This window comes from Protopterus annectens, chromosome 16.part0, assembly GCF_019279795.1.
Source record: "Protopterus annectens isolate FY-2018-M chromosome 16.part0, PAN1.0, whole genome shotgun sequence".
In the NCBI taxonomy this organism is placed as follows: Eukaryota; Metazoa; Chordata; order Ceratodontiformes; family Protopteridae; genus Protopterus; species Protopterus annectens.
The window spans coordinates 691,453,955-691,473,499 of NC_056750.1; the positions used below are offsets into that span (position 1 = coordinate 691,453,955).

The 19,545-nt window shown below is 39.5% G+C and overlaps 1 protein-coding gene across 1 annotated transcript in view; it reads right to left on the reverse strand.

The window, feature by feature from the left end:
• Positions 1-18,774, reverse strand: part of ENTPD2 (ectonucleoside triphosphate diphosphohydrolase 2) — a 1,039,348-nt gene extending 1,020,574 nt beyond the window's left edge. The window contains exon 1 of the mRNA XM_044058390.1: positions 18,586-18,774. Within this exon, the coding sequence (XP_043914325.1) occupies positions 18,586-18,702 (117 nt within the window). The 5' untranslated portion in view covers positions 18,703-18,774. The remainder of the gene's footprint in view (positions 1-18,585) is intronic.
• Between the last annotated feature and the right edge of the window lie 771 nt (positions 18,775-19,545).

Here is a 19,545-nt window from a genome sequence, read left to right on the forward strand (position 1 = left end):
ACCTAGCCATCAGTAGTTTGATTCTACCTTCCAGCCTGATTTGCACAAGACTGGGATTCTCTGGCCATTGTACTCGCAGTCAAGTTTTACACCCCAGCGCTAGAGAATTTGCTCGTTTTACTAAGTGGATCGCCATTCAAAAAAATGGGCTGACAACTCCTGTTGTGCACAAGGCTTGCACTTTTGTGGATCCCCATTCAAAAACAATGGACTGACAACTCCTGCCGTTTACCATTAACATTTAGTCTTACTTTTCTGTGGCAATTAATTACCATATTATTCTTTAGTGCCAACGCTGCTACATTCTGCTTTGGTGCCTGTGTATCCATACTGTTAAAACAAAGTTCACTTACAAGACCATGTTTGGTTAAGTGCATGCAACAACTAGGCATGCTGTTACGTCAATGACAGTATCACAAGAGGAATTTTTATACTGCAATTAAATTAAATGACATTTCAATATATTATTTTTTTGAAAATTTTCATTCAATGAAAATGCATCATTTTAAGTGAATTTAATTTAGAAGTATGAAAATGCCCCCCCCCCCACTATTTTGAATTGTGGTAATTGTTCTTAACCTTTGCTTTTGCAAATGCAGTTCTATAGATGGGTAGCAAAATAGAGTTTTGATAAAAGTAGTCTTCACGTGTTTTATGCAGCTGCACAAACAGAGTTGGCATACTTGTGTAACAGAGGTGTTGGGGTACAGGAGGGATAGCCCTCTTGTTAAATAACACATTTTTTAAGTGGGTGTTAGTTTACAGGGGCTAGCTCTCCATGACACGTAAAAAAATGTATGTAACTTTTCTATTGGGCTGTGCAAATTCTATAATTTTTCCCTTCATTAAGATCTTTGCTGTCGGGAGCATCAGTGTTAGGATAAAAAATTGCATAAGAAAAAAAAATCAAAAACTGGGGATGCTTTACACAGCCAAAAACTCCCTTACTGGCAACTAAAACTACACTTGCCACTACTTAACTCCTCACGACTCTTCCTTATGGTGCTCCCATCATTACTAACCTCCAGGCTTCACAAAACTTAAAACTTGAGCAATGCTATTACAAAGTTGCTAAATCTGCAACACATACCCTTTTCAAAACCCACCACTGTATAGCTCTTAAAAGTCTTAATTGGTTAGAACTGCCACATCAACTAACGCACATAACTTCTTACCACCTATAAAAATTATCCAGCATTCATTTGCCTGTCCAGGACTACAAATCATTCTACACACTACCTCTCAACTATCCAGAGTTTGCATAATGTCCAGATATTTGCCTCAGTTTTGGTCTGTTCCTCATAAAATTTGTGATTTTCTGGCAAAGCACTGGGATGATCTGAGGACTGAAGTCACTAAATAATGACATACATTTGAGTTTCAGTCTTCAAATCCTGCAGAAAATGTATGCCAACACAAACCTTTTTAGTCTAGCAACCTAAGTTTTTAAGAGGAATATTTAAAATCTTTACCTATTTTTGGGCCTTTGTCCCCCATTTTATCAGGCATTGTCCAGATTTCTTGCACTAAGAGGTTTGAGGTATATGTTCCTAGTCAGTCATTGTTATCCAGTGACCAAAATTCCTGTATGTCTACAAACAAGTCAGTTGAGCATTGTCTATACTCATACCAGGTTGCCAATTCCTTGCCTGTATCCACCATGTCTATATCCTCCCTCCCATCTTTCAAAATCATTCTGAAAGACTTCCTGCCTAAAATCAGATCTATTCTTGCTAAAAACCAAGATAAACTATATCTCTAAATGTGAACAAGTAACTTTTTATTCCTTATACTTCCGCGGTGGTGCAGCGGTAGCATTGTTGCCTCGCAGCAAGAGGTTCTCCCGTTCGATTCTCGGCTGGAGTGCGGGGAGTGCCTTCTGTGTTGAGTCTGCATGTCCTCCCTGTGGTTGGATGGGCATTCAAAAGACATGCGTAAATAGGCGTGCCTTCGTTGAAGGTTGGACGTCGAGCTGGCACCTTGGCGTTCGTGAAAATCTACTGCCAATCATTAGCGGACTGGAGTTCCACTGTGGCAACCTCTAACCGGGAAAAGCCGAAAGACAACAACAACCTCCTTACTTCTCCCTTCTTCACTTACTTTCTTACTGCTTTCCAATTCTCTTCCCGGACTTTCTCTCTAAAAATACTATAAGCCTGTTTTATTCCTCACTTCATATTTGCAATTCCTATTTGCATTACACTAACTTACCTTTAATTTCTCTACAAACTGTCTAAGATTTCTCTAAATATCAAATGATTGCCATACATCTTGTATCGATTCTTAAACAATGTTTTTATATTACATCTAATTTGTTATAATTGTTTAAACTGCAGATATTTTTGTTTTATTTTTGAAGATTGTAAAATTATTGTTTTTAAAATGTTTTGCATTAATTTGGAGCTTTTTTCTTTGGGCCTCGGCTGAAATATGGACTTCTACCCAATCGGACTTTCCCAGTAATCAAATGTCAGTCAATAAATAAATGCATCAATAAATAAATAAATCAACCCTTTATAAATTAGTATCATCCTTATGCTGGAGTTATGCTGAATAACATTCCAAGTGTCAGGCCTATAGACCCCTTATCAAAAAGGATAAAAATGTTTTAAGTATCTGTTAAAACTGTAGCATTACTACCTCCCCTAAGGAGGGTAACAACTGTAAGACATTACATTTTCTATAGCTTACTTTTACAGTGTCAGGAACATATTCCATAGATAGAGGCTTTGCTCCTGCATCACTTCATGATGGTAGCTGCCTTACCTAATACTATGTGGCTTTGGCATGCCCTTATAAATGCACTAATGCCTTCAATCTGAAAGTGCAAGAAAAGTCTACCTCCATTCTTGCACTATAGTAATAGTTAGAGTATTTGTTTTTTACATGAGCAAAATGAAAAAAAAAATGTGGCAAATTTGTAGGCCGAAACTACAAGTACCTTCTAATTTTCTGTTTTTTCAGACTACCCATCCCAATGCATTCATGAATTTGCACATGCAGGTTTCATTTGTGTCACAGTCATACAACCTCCTCAGATGCCTACAGCTTTCATATCCACCAATTAAGGACATAAAAGTAGGTTCACCTGCTGGATTGTGTGTGTGTGTGTGTGTGTGTGTGTGTGTGTGTGTGTGTGTGTGTGTGTGTGTGTGTGTGTGTGTGTGTGTGTGTGTGTGTGTAAATTTAATCATGATGAACTTAGCCCCAAATCAAGATTATCAAGACATAGGGTGTGAACTGTTGCACCTCATTTCCCAAATACACTTGACCCAGCATCCAAACATATGAGGTGTGGACTGTGACTTCTCTATTCTCTTATCTACTGGGACAAACATCTAAAGACATTAAGTGTGGATTGCAGCACACTGCCCCCTGACATATTGGGTCCAGAATCTACAGCCATGAGGTATGGACTCTAGCACTTAGATCCTCTGATTTGCTGTGGCAAAGGTCCATAACAGGATTACACCACACGCATGTAACCTTTATTAATGATAATAAATAAATATCTTAGATCTTGTTGTGTTATTTGTTAAATGGGAAAGTCTGACTTGGAATTAAGCCAATTTTCAGTGCAGGCCCAGGGAAAAACATTCCAGATGCATGTCTTTGCAACGTGGGAGGAAACGAGAGCACCCAGAGGAAACCCACACAAATGCAGGGAGGACATGCAGACTCCACACAGAAGGCACCTAAGCCGATAATCAAACCAGAGAACCTCTTGCTCTGAGGTGAAAATGCTACAGCTGCACCACTGCGCCGTCCGACTGAGTGCATGAAACAACTTATGAGAAGTCCACAACACTTCTAGCAATCATGAATGCAGCTGTTGAAATTTTGAGATTCCACAACACTTAAAATCAGTACTGTAATTAACCAAACAAAATGTTCTGGTAAACAAGACATTTACCTCTAGTAACCAGACCACAGAATACAGTATGCTATTACAGCAATTAGAGATGTTAAAATAGAGGCACTTCTTTAAAGTCATCTAGGGAGCTATTTTGCTTAACACTGGAAGTAGCTTAATTCTATTGCTCCCACTCTTGCTAGATGGTTGTATGAATGGTCAGCAAAACCTAATTTCACTTACAAACCATTTCTACTGAGTAGCAAACACAGCTGCAAATCCTGCTTAGAAGGGGAATTAAAAATAGGGCTAAGGAGATCACTGTGTCCGCTAGTGTTTATTATACAAGTATCCTCTTGTGTTGTATATTAATGACCTAGGGCAGGACACATGAAAACAGCCAGAGACGCATGCACATCTGTATTATACAAGTATCCTCTTGAGTTGTATATTAATGACCTAGGGCAGGACACATGAAAACAGCCAGAGATGCATGCACATCTGTATTATACAAGTATCCTCTTGAATTGTATATTAATGACCTAGGGCAGGACACATGAAAACAGCCAGAGACGCATCCACATCTGTATTATACAAGTATCCTCTTGAGTTGTATATTAATGACCTAGGGCAGGACACATGAAAACAGCCAGAGATGCATGCACATCTGTTCTCACTTATGTATGCCAATAGTCACAGAACACACATGTGCTTAGTCAGTAAGGTTACAGACCAGTTTTGGAGAGGAACTGGCAAAGGCAGTTTGCTGCTGAACACTACATGGGAATAAAATCCGTTATCTGGTCAAGTTGCAATGTATCACGTGCCTGAATTTCAAAATTCTTTAAGTGGTAACATGAGCAAATATTAAATTGGGACACAGCAAAATACATGGTATTTTGCATAAAATTGCCTTTTTGGTCCAGTGTCCGTCCACAACCCCCCCAATGCACATTGTGTCAGTTCAACATTGACAATCATCTACAGCCAATGTTTACACACTGCTGGTTGGTTAGTTCTGCTGTGGTTTGGTCCAGTACATTTTCTTACAATAAAATAACAAAATACTCTTCATGGTGGCATACAGATGCTGCCAGATATAATTGTGCACACATAGCCTGTCTACATAATGGTTGTCTCTGGCGACATGAAAATGAGAATGTAGTGCCCCTTTAAGTTCCAGCTCTTCTTGAAATAAATGTCAGTCGCAACAGAATATTTTGTCTTCTCTGCTTGTTTGCAGTCCACACGACAGCTGCAGCAAAGAAAACAGCTGACTGATGCAGTGAGCAGGTGTGCAAACTAAAGGAACAGGACAAAGTGCGAGATATACATTAACTACCAAGGACTCCTAGTTTTATAGAAAATATTTGGAATTGCCTTAAAATTCTCTTCCATCTGCCATCAAAACAGTCGAGATCATGGTAACTGAATACCAGACATTACCACTGCAATGTTAACAGGATCTAGCTTATCAATTTTCTAAGTGAATAAAATATTTAATACTGTGCCACATGTTGGTCCCAAACACTTGACAGAACAGAGGGTCAAGAAGTATGTATGATTTAAGTTTCAGCGAGAGGGCAAGTATAACTCAGAATGCATGATATAGAGGCAGAGTCCCTCCCCTCTTTGCAAAAAATGGATTCCTCAGATCACCAATAGCATTCAACTGTATATACATAATGCAGTAATAGGTAGATCTATTATACATCAATGGGAGAAGTCACTGATGATGCTGTTAGAGATGTAGCATTTGAAATCATAAATTATGCTCTACTAATAAAGTTCAACCTTCAGAATAAAAAAAAATTATGCTTCCAAAACTAACCAACAGAATTTAAAAAATCCAAACAGGTAGTAAATTTACTGAAGAAAGCAGTGAGGCATCTTTAATTCAGGCACAAGTACAACTTAGGTTTGAGGCTTGGCCCAATTCTTCTCTCAGTCTTGCCTTTTCTTAGTCTTAATTAACAAGACAATAAATTACCATGTCCCCTAAAATATAACACAATGCTCTAGCTTTGAACTTTCCATAATTTTGGAAAACATCCCTGATTTGGCTTCATATTCATACCCTGTCCCTCATAAAATATTTTATTTCTGGTAAATCATTGAAGATTGCAGTCAACAAGTCAGTGATGCCAGACACTAAAGTTTCATACTTCTTAATGCATGATATTCTATTACCTCAAACGAAACAGAATAACATTTAAATACTGTTACTAGGATGGGGCCTTTGTCTCCCATTATTTGTTGGGCTTGTCCTTGATACCCGACAAAAGATGCTAAGAGCTATGCTTTGTACACTGATTATATAAATTCTTTATAACTCCAATGAGAATGCTACAACCATGCAATATTCCCAATAAAGATAATGCATTCAATTAGGTCACTGGCTCATAAAAAAAGTTAAATAGCATACTTCTATAATACTGTTTGAAACACAACAAAATGAAACCAAGTAGCACACCTTTACTCATTAAAGCTCTAGATAAGTCAACAACTCAAATGAGAAGATAGCAAGAATTACTCTAACTACTACTCTAACCTTCAAACTATAAACTGACCAAATCAAAGCTAAAGTCAGTCAACGTCAATGCAGTCTGAGGCCAGAAAGTGCCCTTATGCTTATACCCCACTCATAAGTCCTTCCTAAACATAACTGTAGATCATAATTCTGCACTGATCCTTTCTTACCCATAATTATGTTAGACCAACTACTGTAAAGGTCTGCTGTCCAACCATTTGAAGAAGGGGCTTGACACAGACAGCTCTCATTTACTCCTTTTTTCACAGTATTTGTCCTGACTAGGGAATATTACTCACAGAGTGTGGTTAAGGTAGGTCTTTAATCAATCAATGAGCTCTTAGCAGAGGTGAGAATCAAACCTTGCACATTAGGCATATAAGGCAAACACCTTAACCACTGTGCCATATGACTTTTTGTCATTTTTTTTGTGACTGCCAAACTACTTTAATTTGTTTTATAATACTGTTTTTGACCTTGGGATGAGCGATAAGATGCCTGCCACTATGCTGTGGCTGGTACAATAATCCAAAAATGACAAAAATAAATAAATAAATAAAAGAATAACTACCAAAATAAAAAAACAGGTCAGCAAAGAGATCAAACTATCTCACTTGTAATGCGTTAAACACCTTCATGCTCAGTAACAAAAGAACTTCAAAACTCCTCAAGGCTCAGTGCTGGGATGTTCCTTTTTGGCATCTATTTCTCTGAAGTCAAAACCAACATCAAGGGCCTCTGGCTGACCAAGACATCAGATGATTACAAACTAGGCACAGTCATAGAATACTCCAAGATGCAAATATCTTCCAAGAAGGCCCGACACTGCCCAATAAATGGTGCCAGAGTCATGATCTAAAACTTACTGCAGACAAATTACAACTATATCTTTAGGGATAATGGCTACCCCTGGAAACTACCACATTGATAATACACCCCTAAGATTAGATACAGTGGTCAGGGATACGGGACTACATGTAGACAGTAACCCATCCTTTGACCATCATGTGTCTGTGATAGTAAGTTAATCATTTTATGCTGCTCAAACTTTAAGCAAGGGTATGGCATCTAGGGCCAAGGATGTCATTGTTCCGATGTATACAGTCTTCATCAGGCCGAGCAGGGAGTGCAAGGCCTCCCTCAGTATGTACCTGACCAGGCATATGCAACAACTGGAGCATCCACAGTGGTTCCTAAAAAAAGACATAGGGCATAAACAAGTCCTAAATGGACCCCCTAAAAGCCGTATCCCTGCACAGAGTATCCTACAGACAGAGGTGATGTCTGGTTTACAAAGCATCCTGTGATTCCACTCTGATGGACCAGCTGTATATTGACAAAACAAACAGCATCAGAATTACCTTATCTAGGGACCTAAACCTAGTCTGCAGCATAAATAGGACATGTATGTCTCAGAGACTACCCCTTCTCTGGAACAGTCTTTCCATCCATGTAGGTTCATAGGTTGATACCAGGCTATCTGCCGTAGGGCATTTATAAGCCTAGCCAGAGTATGTTTGGCTTTTGCCAACCTTTTAGATTAGTTGATTGTGCCTCTGTATAGTAGCTCACAGAAGGTAGTCCTTCTAAGGTTTGTTTAAGGTTTGTTTACTGTTTGTTTACTGTACCTCTGTCAAGCAGCGACACAGAAGAGATCCCAGGGGTAAACTTACGATCTCCCATCCATTCGTCAAGATTTCTCTTGAAGAGGGTCAGTGAGGGGCTCTGCCTGACATGGATTGGGATTTTGTTCCAGAGTGAGGGGAGCCTCTGGGATATGAATCTGTCCCTCCAGCATGTCCTATTTATTTCTGTGCGGAGGTTCAGGTCCCTGGAGCATGTAGCTCTAAGGGATTTAGATTTTCTGAGGTGAAGCATGTCCATTAATTCTGGGTTGGACATGGCTTTATACGTCAGACACAGATCGCCTCTGAGTAGGCAGTACGCAACTGAGTAGAGCTGGAGTTTCTTTAGCCAAACTGCATAGGGCATCTGTTTGAGCCCCTTGATCCTCTTGGTGAGATATTTTTGGGGTCTTTCCAGCTGCTGAAGGTGTCGGGTAAGGTACATCCCAAACGGGGAATTGTACTCAATTATGGGCCTGATAAGTGATGAGTAGAGGGGCACAATGACCTCTCGATCTAGATGTGAACCCTTTCATGATAAGGTGGGCTATATAGAAGGTCTTTCTAACCACTTTGGCAACGTGATTGTCAAAGGAGAGATTGCTATCTACTTGGGTCCCCAAGTCCCTAATTACTTCTGTACTTAATGGATTACCACCTATGTGGTAATTTATGGGCACTTTGTTTTTTCCAAAGGGGATGACTATGCACTTTTTGGCATTTAGCTTTAGGCCATGGCTCTGGCACCAGTTATCCGTCTCTGTGAGTCCCTTTTGTAGGATGCTTGTGTCAGTTGGAGAGTCAATTATAGCACCCAGTTTGCAGTCATCTGCGAACTTGGACAGCCATAGTCCACCCATGTTAGCCTGTACCTCAGAGAAATATATACCAAACAAAAGAGGTCCCAGGACTGAGCCTTGTGGGACACCACTGGTAACTGGTTTAGAGTCTGACATGGCACCTGCTATTCTGACCATGTGGGTTCTATTCCTGAGCCAGTTTGTGACCCATCTTGTGACATAGGGGTTGATATTTAAGCTGGTGAGCTTATTTATGATGCCCGAGTGGGCTATTGTGTCAAAGGCCTTTGCGAGGTCCAGGTAGGCTGTGCAGACTACCTTCCCTTCATCTATGGCTTTGGTAACTGTTTCAAAGAAGTCAACCAGGTTCAAGTGGCAAGATCTGCCCTTAACAAAGCCAAATTGGGTAGGATCCAGTGTCTGGAGGTTCCCAATGTCTTAGTTTATGATTTCCATGATGATACGTTCCAAAGCTTTGCAGACCAGGCTAGTCAGGCTTGTAGGCGACAGTTTCCGGGGTCTGTTGTGGCATCAGCTTTGTGGATTGGGATCACTGTTGCAGTACGCCATTCCTTGGGAACATATCCTGTAGTAAGGCTGAGATTGAACAGTGACTTTATATGAGGGTTTAGTTCTTCTTGGAGCTCATGTAAGACACAGCCCGGGACACCGTCTGGTCCCATTCATGCTGTGTTTTTAGCTTTGGAGAGGGCAGCTCTCACCTGTGCATCTGTGATCTCAGGAAGGCTACACTCTGTTGGGATAGACATTTGCTCTTTTGGGGGGAAGGGGGGGGGGAGTTTGCACTGAACCTTTCTGCTAGGATGTTGGCAATGTCTGTGGGTTCAGTGAATTTTTTTGTCATTTTGCACCAACTCAGAGCATACCTGGGAGTTGCCTCCCAGGTTTCTGACATAACTAAAGAAGGCCTTGTGATTATCTTTAGTGTCTTGTGCAATTTTTCTTTCAAAGCTGGCCTTAGAAGATTTTATGAGGGATCGTAGCTTCTTGCTAGTACTGATCAGTGACTCCTTCCCTTTTTGGGATTTTGCTCTGTCATGTAGTAGCTTTCTCCTTCTGTTGTATAGCTTATTTATGGCCGGGGTCCAACAGACAGGTCTCCTGCCTTTGGAGGAGTGTGAATGGAGATTACCCTAGCAAAAACACAAACTTTGCAAGCGGCCTAGAAGTATCATGTACTACGGAGGGGCATTTTTTGTCATCTTCCTGTCCAAGATGCCTTGTATTCATGGTTTTAGAGTACAGCTTATGCTCCTCTGCAGTGGAGTTCAGTTGCTAGTAAACCACATGTAATTGAAAATCCAGTAAGCATTCAGCAGTTCACAGAAATGATACAGCACCTGTGTTGTCATAAATTACACAAATTGAGACTCATAACTTCTCCTTTTTGTAGCTTTAGCTCTAAAAATAAGATAACACCTTAGCATGTTCACAATGCTACGTGTTAGATTTGCCGTATGAAAAACCTGAAAACTCAGATCTGTTATTTACCAATGCTCTCCAAATGGCTCCACATTTCTAGGTTCCAACATGCGGTCACCAAAATCTATGTCTACACCCTTATAACTTTCTCTAGTTCACTTGAATGTTTCCAAATATTACAGCCACACAATACTTGGATTCATAGCACCTTTATCTGGTTCTCAAATAAAAGTAGAGGCAAGCAATTATCTTAATATGTCTTGCACTACCCTTCTTTGCCATGAATGACACTGTTGACAGTTTTTTTTTTTTAACTTTTTAAGCTTTTCAGTTTACTGAGCACCATACCCTCAAACCCTTAAAGCAAGAAATCCAGACAAAGCCATAAATATTGGGGGGCAAAGACCCAAAAATAACGACAAATTTTAAATATTGCTCTTACCAACTTAAAGAGATAGAATACCAGGATTCGTTTTTGTCTTTCGGCTTTTCCCGTTTAGGGGTCGCCACAGCGGAACTCCGGTCCGCTAATGATTGGCAGTTGATTTTTACATACCGGCTTGCCAGGCCTGACGCACAACCTTCAACGAAGGTACGCCCATTCGCCCAAGTCTCCACGCAGAAGACGCTTTAGCTGAGAATCGAACCGGACAGCGTCTTACTGTGAGGTTGTATTAGCATGAATTTTTGGAAAGGTATGAAGACTGAAACAACTGTTTGTCATTATTTTCTGATTTAAATCTTTAATGATTTGCCAGAAAAAACAATTTTTTGAAAAATTGACCAAGAATATGAGGCAAAAATCTGTACAGTTGAGAGGTATGACAGCATACAAATCTCATCATAAGCAAACTGTGTCAGCATTAGAATATCAGTGTCAACTGGCTCTATTTTACACAAAGACTGGTGAAAGATGTTTTACAGAACATTTTGACTTTTAACAGTAAAGCTGTAAAAGCCTGTTGAATCAGTACACCTTTTATGAGTTTTTCCTGTAGTTCTACAACTAAACCAATATGGGACAAGTTGATAAAAAACAGTTCAAACTAGTGTAAAAACATTTAAATACTTTTATATAAAAAAAAACTGATTTAGTACTCTCATTATCATATTGAAATAAGCCACAAGGCCCATGGCAAAATGCACTCCAGCACCATACAGAAACAGTACTAATCCAAAATCTCTTGACTGCAAAAGTAACAAAAATGGACAAATACTACCTGGTACCAAACGATCCAAATGGGAGCATAGCTAGAATGTGCTTCCAGGAGTGCCATTTTACTGTAATCTATATATAGCACCAGAATTATAATAAAAGTTGATATATACTTGGGTCACCATCTCCCTAAATCAAAAGGATAAAGACTCATACTTTTACTCTACCTTACCCCCCCCCCCCCACTTCACCATCTCTTTCCCCTGGTCTTAATCAAAAAAGAGTTCAAAAGACATTTTCAAATCACCTTTGATCAATGCATTACAGACAAACAAACATTCCTTTTAAAATGTTTCAGCACACTGGTTCCTAAATGCACAATAACACAGGGCTTTAAATCAACATCTCGGGCCAACATTCTATATTTCACTTGCATATACCTTTATTCTTTGGTCTTGTACACAAGGGAAAAAGTACACCTGCAGGTATTTTCTCTATCACATTACATGTAGCAACTCCAAAAAGTGCACACTGAAGTAGTCAGTTTCAGTATGATCTGATTTAATGCACAGATCAGAGCAAGAAATCTGGACTAAGCCATAAAGGCAATGCTGTAGAACAGTACTTTCCCAGGTGCACAGGAGCAAGTCCCACCTAAATCCTGCCCGCCACCCAACACCCCGTGACATGCTCGAATTATAAATGAATATTCATGTTTATGTCTTCACTGGCAGCATGAATATTCATAGGGTATTTGGCACGTCAGCTTGAGGGGGCACTAGAATTACCTAATGCTAAAGAAACAGCACTACAACTCCAAGTAATATTTTTTTTTACATTTTTGCAAGGGGACAAGCCCCCTGCACTCCCCATACCCCATGCAAATTAAATATATCAACTCCAAGTTCGCACTACATTGAAGAAAAGGGTAACATTTCCCTTTCCACGCTATGCTGCAATCTCCATTCAAAACTTTCAGAGTTTCAAAACTTCGATCGTATGGTCCAGACCATATGAAATTCAAAGTTTGGATATTTCAGTGCAAGTTGTAAGGGATCTATATCAGATGATCTAATACCTGCACCAGTCATTTCGTTGAACACTCACAAATTGACTTGGGCAATTGACAGAAATTTAAATCAACAGCCAGTGTATGCATGATGTCACTGTCAAATCTGCATGGCAGTCAGTCATAAATCCTTTGCATGTGACATCACAGCCATTTGGCATGTCAGTCACACAAGGCACGCCCACTTCTGTGGAGACCGATTGGGAAGGTAGTGTTCTACAACAATGCCACCATAAATAATGGTTGGACAAAGGCCCAAAAATAGGGACAATTTTTAAATACTGATCTTACACACTTAGAAAATTGAGAGAATAACAGGATTTTGCTTTAGCATGAATTTTCTGAAGGGTATGAAGTCTGAAACTCTCAGTTTTCTGTCTTCAGTCTTTAATCACTGGATAATAATACGTCACAATTTTAACAGAAACAGACCAAAAATAGGAGGCAAAAATCGGGATATTCTGCAAAAATCTGTACAGTTGAGAGGTATAGAATCTGCTAGGTCTCACATATTTTTGGTGAACGAAACAGCAATAACTGCAAACTTCCTATGCTGCCATATATGGTAAAGGTAATTCAGCAGCCAATAGCTATTAAACAAAATGGAGAACTACCAAAGAATATTACACTTCTTAGCAAAATTCTGCAATTACTTCCAACTACTTGTTTGCCTAAAAAGGAAACACCAGACTTTAGTAAATGGATACTTGTCTTGTGTGTTTTGGCTTTTTCCCGGTTAGGGGTCGCCACAGCGGAACTCTGGTCCGCTAATGATTGGCAGTTGATTTTTACGTACCGGCTTGCCAGGCCTGACGCACAGCCTTCAATGAAGGTACGCCCATTCACGCATGTCTCCACACAGAAGACGCTCTAGCTGAGAATCGAACCGGACAGCGTCTTACTTTAGTAAATGGATACTATGTATGCATATTTGTCTTTTGAGTATCATGTGATAAAAATTCTATCAGTGACCTGAGTTACACCATGTAGCCAGTGCAGCAGGAGGGGGATGTACTCCTAGGTGCACCATCCTTAGGAAGAGACATTCATCTTAGACAGATGGTGTCTCAGTTCTGGTAGCTCAGGTGGATGCAAAAGATCACATGGCACTTATGAATGAAAAAAAAAAAAAGGAGTAGGAAAATTCCCCCTAGTGCCCTGACCACATTTCCTTTACTTAGCATGAATACCACTCTGGGTCTCCCCAGAAAAAAAGGCCATTGGCCTAGTGGGACTAAACCAAAGTACAAATAAAAATAAGCACCTCTTGATGAGAAGGTTTAGTGAATGAAGAGGTATTCTGCTTAAGAGAAAGAGACAGTGTAGCCCAGGAAAAGTCAGTTAGCCAGCAATACTGTCTTAAAGGATAGCTGCCCAAATAGTATGTATAGGAATATACACATCAATTTTACTGTTAGTTTTGTTGATGTGTTGTGGTGGTGGGCTATACTCATATCATCAGTAATTTCTGTACCTTAATGCAGGTGAATCTAGTTAGTCCCATAATTTTCTCTCTTTCAGTGTTTAAATGTGACATTTCTTCCTACCCAAGAGGAAGTCATAGGGCCATAAAGAAGTTAGGAAAGTTCTGGGGTTAAACGATGGGGACTGGAATTGTGAGGGAACAAGATGGATCATGGATTAAGTGAACTGCTGCAGCCACAGCACTTGTATTGAGCCATCATAATTCTCCAATCATGAATTTTATTTGGTGAAGTGAAGCAGACATGTACAGGGCCCTTAAAGTTTGCTTTTATAAATTAAACATTCAAGTCTACATCACTTGCACCTTCTCATCTATATAAGATTTTGTGTGTTTGTGGGTCATTTCATGTGACCAGCTACCTCCCTGTTCCAGCTGAGCTGGTGGCCAAGAATATTACAGCAATGAACGCATGGACATTAAAACATATAAATAACATTAAGTGATATATAAAGACATCTAGATCAAGGCTCACATATATAAAACTCCTGGCCAGCATTTGACAATCTAGGATCATTAGGTTTGTGAAGGCAGCAAAGCAGTTTTATAACTGAACACATGTGCAGTTGTATAGGATCACAGGGTATAAGGAAAGAAAAGTGTTTGTTATACATAGCTACAATGAAAAGCTCAAATAGTGTCTACTAAACATTCTACAAAGAAATGGTTGTGACAAACCGGCATCAGGATTAAGTTGTGGATTATGAAAATGTTCTTTATGTAGACCAAGAGGTCGGTCTATAAAATTAGCTCAAAGTAGTCTGACTGTTCAATAGAAAGGATCAAGGCTATGAGCTGTATTCCACAGTTCCATGTTTGAATCCTTCACCCTCCATTTGTCCACTGTATGAATCTGAGCGCATAAGTTAACCAGACAGTGATGCTGGGTTACCTCAGAAGAAAGGCATGTCTAGTAGACTTACTGGTCAAAAAGTGAATAAAATAGTACACACCATTGAACTTAAGTACTGTCCAGTAGCAGACTGCTAAACGAAACAGGTACGTGGACCACAGGTATACTGCTCAACTGTCCAGATTTTCTCCTCATATTTTTGGTGTGTCCCTCATAAAATTTGTGTTTTGGTGGTTGGTGGCAGATTGTGGAGGACCGGGATCATTAAATAATGACAGGCATTTGAGTTTCAGTCTTCACATCCTGCAGAAAATGCATGTTAACACAAAACCTGTTATTCTAGCAACTTTCTACATTTACTACAGCAATATTTTAAAATCTGTCCCTAGTTTTAGCCCTTCATCCACCATTATTTTTTGGCTTTGTCCAGATTTCTTGTGCCAAGAGATTGACAGGTATGGTAGCACAGCAAAGGAAAATACATTTTGGGCTTTTGATTCTAAGCAAACATAAGGCATGGCTTTGGAGATTCATACCTGCATTAGCTGTTACTGAGAACAGAAACACCACAGCTGCCATGATTTTAAACTAAAATAAGAGAAACTGACACATGCACCAGAGTGTTGCAGGGCTATATTATTGCATGTGGCAGAAAACCGTGAGCAGTTCACACTATGACAACAGGGTCGGGTACTCTTCTGCAGTGTCACTTTCTGAACTCCCTGTCAGTGTTGCACCACTGGTGAAAAAGTACAACACTCTTGCACAAGTAGGTTAAAGTGGAGATGATCTGCAGAAGTACAGCAAGGAGATGTGAAAGAAAGAGAGTTCTACAAAGTGCAAGTTTCACTGGAAGCCAACTCTCTAACTTACTTATTGTTTCTTTATTATCTCATTTGTTTACTGGTCACTCTATTTGGTCACATTGGTCCAGCTATACATTGCCATTGGTTGGTACTGGCCGTAAACCAAACAAAAATTTAACAGCTGGTAACCAGAGAGATGTTTTTCTCAGGAGGGTATCTCAACCTCAGAAAGGAATGCCTTTTAACTTTTTGACAAGACTGTGCACAATACATCTGTGGTTCATCTATGCTTGTTTCAGTTTGACTGTGGCACCAGTAAGCCAGATGTCAATCTGCAGTTAGCTATAAGATGTACATTACACATAACCATGTAGTTGATCTGTGGAAGCAAGGCACACATTTACAGTTGTGTAGGTACAGTGGCTGTGCACTTAAATTTAACATCACTATGTTACACTCATGCACTGTGCCATGTCTAATGCTCCACTAGAGGGCAGGCCCTGTTTAGTGCACACCCAACTAGAGAAGACAGCAGAGGCACAGGTTTTGCAACCTCCCTCACAGCAGGTGCTGCAATGAGCCAAGACTGTAATGCTGGGAACAATCACTTTTTATGCCCATTAACTATGACATAAATCATCAGCCAAACATTTACTCATTCAGTTTTTAGTAAACATTTTATATTTGTCAGGATAATTTTTTTTTTGGGGGGGGGGGTATCTACTACACTGTAAGACAGTAAACTAGAAGTGGACAAGATCTATATCAATCCCAAAACATACCTCATGTATACCTGCACTCCTAACAGGTAAATGGGCATGTTAAAAGACCACCAATTCATATATTGTATATACTTTGGCTAGAAGAAAACCAAAAGCACAGTGATAATCTACATGGAGAACAAGTAAACTCCATGGAGACTATTAAGATTAGGTCTCATCATGATTGGCTCTCCTTCCCTACAAAATTGTGGGATGTTTACATTAGTTGGGAGGGGGATGGAAGCACAACGCCCAGAGAGACATAAGACTCACAGTCTGGCAAGTCTTTATCTTCACAGCTGCCAATTCTGCACAGAAGGTACATCAGGCAGGAATCAAAAAGGACAAAATGATACAAAAAAGGCTTTGTATTAGAAACGTACCTACCATGTCCCGCCCAAACCCCATTCAACAATTGGTGAAAGTAATGTAATATTCATACCGATGGCAGCATGAATATTCCCTGTCTATTCGTAGTTTGCCCTTTTCCTCAAAGTAGTACGATCTCAGAGTTGAGATATTTAATACACAGGAGGTGGAGCCCCACGAGGGGTACAGAGGGGCTTGCCCCCCTACAAAAACAAAGGAAAAAATACTTGCAGTCTTTTCCATACCACAACATGCCTGTTTCACCTGCCACTCACTGAGGCTATGCCCACTCCCGCACAAACCAACCTGCAAGGTACTTTTCTAAAACAATACCAAAAAGTGTATCCAAATTTTCAATTCACTAAATTAGCAGCATATAGATAATCCTCAGAAAATGAGAGGGTCATGAATGGGAAAAAGGCAGAGCCTTTTATACCCACCTAATCACTCATTTCCCAAAGCAAATATTAGAAAATCACATAACAGTACAGGTAAATAAATAAGTGGAAGGGGAGCACTGATACAGACTTTGAGGTACTGTGTTCTCTTTAAAAATATCTGGCCAGAAAACAAAGTAAAGACTGAAGAAAGAGTTCAAGCAAAAGATCAGAATTCATGGCAGCCCTATTTTCTTCTCCTATCGCCTGCCACAAATTTGATTTTCTCCAGTCTAATTAGGACTGCTGTGGCTTGTTTACACAAGACACCTAATCTGATGGTAATTTGATTGTGTTCTTATTTTCATAAACGCTGTCTCTCTCACTGAATTACATCAAAGCCCATCTACCTATGTTCTGTGTACTCCAGTTTTTACTACAGTGATGTGCTTCCTTTTCTCGTTTTCTCAGAGATCATAGTTTTTCACTACTAACTTTACGTCCCTCTTTAACAATGTCTGAGAACGCAAAACACATTGCAGAAGTAGGTCTCATAACAATCCATTGCTAGTGAAAAACAAAACAGATGGGATGCAGAATGAAGAACCAAGTTGTAGGCTGGGAAACCCCATAGTTAAAGCACAAGTATATTGCATTAGTTACGTATTCTAGGCTGAAAGGATAGCATAACATATAAAATGGGTACACCTGTTTGTCCTAGCTAGCATACTGAGTTTTTACCTTTTTGCCTGGGGACATGAAAAAAATATATAGGGATAAAAATGGTCTTGTACTTTCAAAACAACAGATCCTAAGTGTCTCTCTCAGGTGTAAAATAACCAGAAAACATAAGATATTTTGCCAGATTTATCTGGTCTGTTTTATGCAATATAAACATGTAGCACATCCCACTATCTTAAGAAGTTAGAGGATTATTCAATATGCATTCAGGACTGTTAATATATAATGACTAACTACAAACTCAGGCAACTCAAAAGAAAAAAAAGTGTCATCAAATGGGAATGTCTCTGTATTAATGTATTTTTTTATTTCAGTTTACCATGGGTTTGCTTGGCCACACATTAAAAAAATTCAGGTTCATAATTTGCACAAGGAAAACAAGAAACAACAACAGTATGTTTAATAACAAAATATGGATATTTGTAACCTAAAGCTCCATTCAAACAGCAACTGCTAATAGTGACATAAATGTATCTGACTGATCTTAACCAATACAGGTTAATCTAAAGAAAAGGTCAAAAGAATGTTAGAAGTACTGGCTATTGTTTACCACATCAACAATGGAAATGACAGAAACAGCAAAAGTCTGCCCAGCCTATGTTTACAACCACCTGTGAAGAATCACCTGTACCATATAGATTACAGACACAGATTATTTGAGTTCTTCAGTAATGGAAACAGAAGCAACAGTACGTTTGCATACTACAACATATCCTTACCTTGTGCTTAGGGGAATCCTTCACATCCTTGGAAGGGGCACACAGCAGTATTATTCCAATGACACCAACCAGACAAAGCAGCAAAGGCAGAAAAACCGAAACCAGCTTCTTATTCATCCTTCCTATTTCACAGAACCAGCAGCCGGCACAACACAGAGCAATCTCACTGTTACCTCAAAGTCTGCAGAGTGAAAAGCTCCTGGGAGGAGACAGGGGAGGAGCTTGTCTCTTATTGGTTTCCTCAGGAACAATATAGGTTTGCATCTTTAAGATGCATTACTACAGGGAGGGGGAGGAGAAAAGGTGTGTGTGTGTGTGTGTGTGTGTGTGTGTGTGTGTGTGTGTGTGTGTGTGTGTGTGTGTGTGTGTGTGTGTGTGTGTGTGTGTGTGTGTGTGTCATGTGCAAGGTAAAATGCAAACACATTTTACATTTTATTAAGAATCTTGGTTAAGGAATGAACCTAATGTCAGAATGTTGGCAACACAATCTAGATGTTCCCAGAGTAGTGCATTTTAAAACAGCTTTCTGCTTCCTTCATCTACTTCTATGTGCTGCCGTTTGGTATTGGATGTTGTTTTCTTTGGTGTCTATAAATTTCAAGTTAGCTTTTCATACAGAAAATCTTGGGTATGCTTTTATTGTTTTAAAATTCTGCTACCATAAATCAACTGTATGTGAAAGCTTAGCAGAAAAGTTGATTTTTTATGTGATTTTAGCCCAGAACTTAAAATAAAATAAACAAAGGCAGAGAAAGAGAGATACAGTTGGCTCAATTGTGTTTCTTCCTTTATCTAAATGTTAATCTCTTACTTTATGTTTTACAACAGAGTTCCATTTTCCTCACACATCTCTCTTTATTATAGCATACACTTTTGTTATGGATTGTTTTTCAAGCCATAACTGAAATGCATACAAATGTGCAAGGGTGCATGTATCCCCTGAAAGGCGGTTGCTTCCAG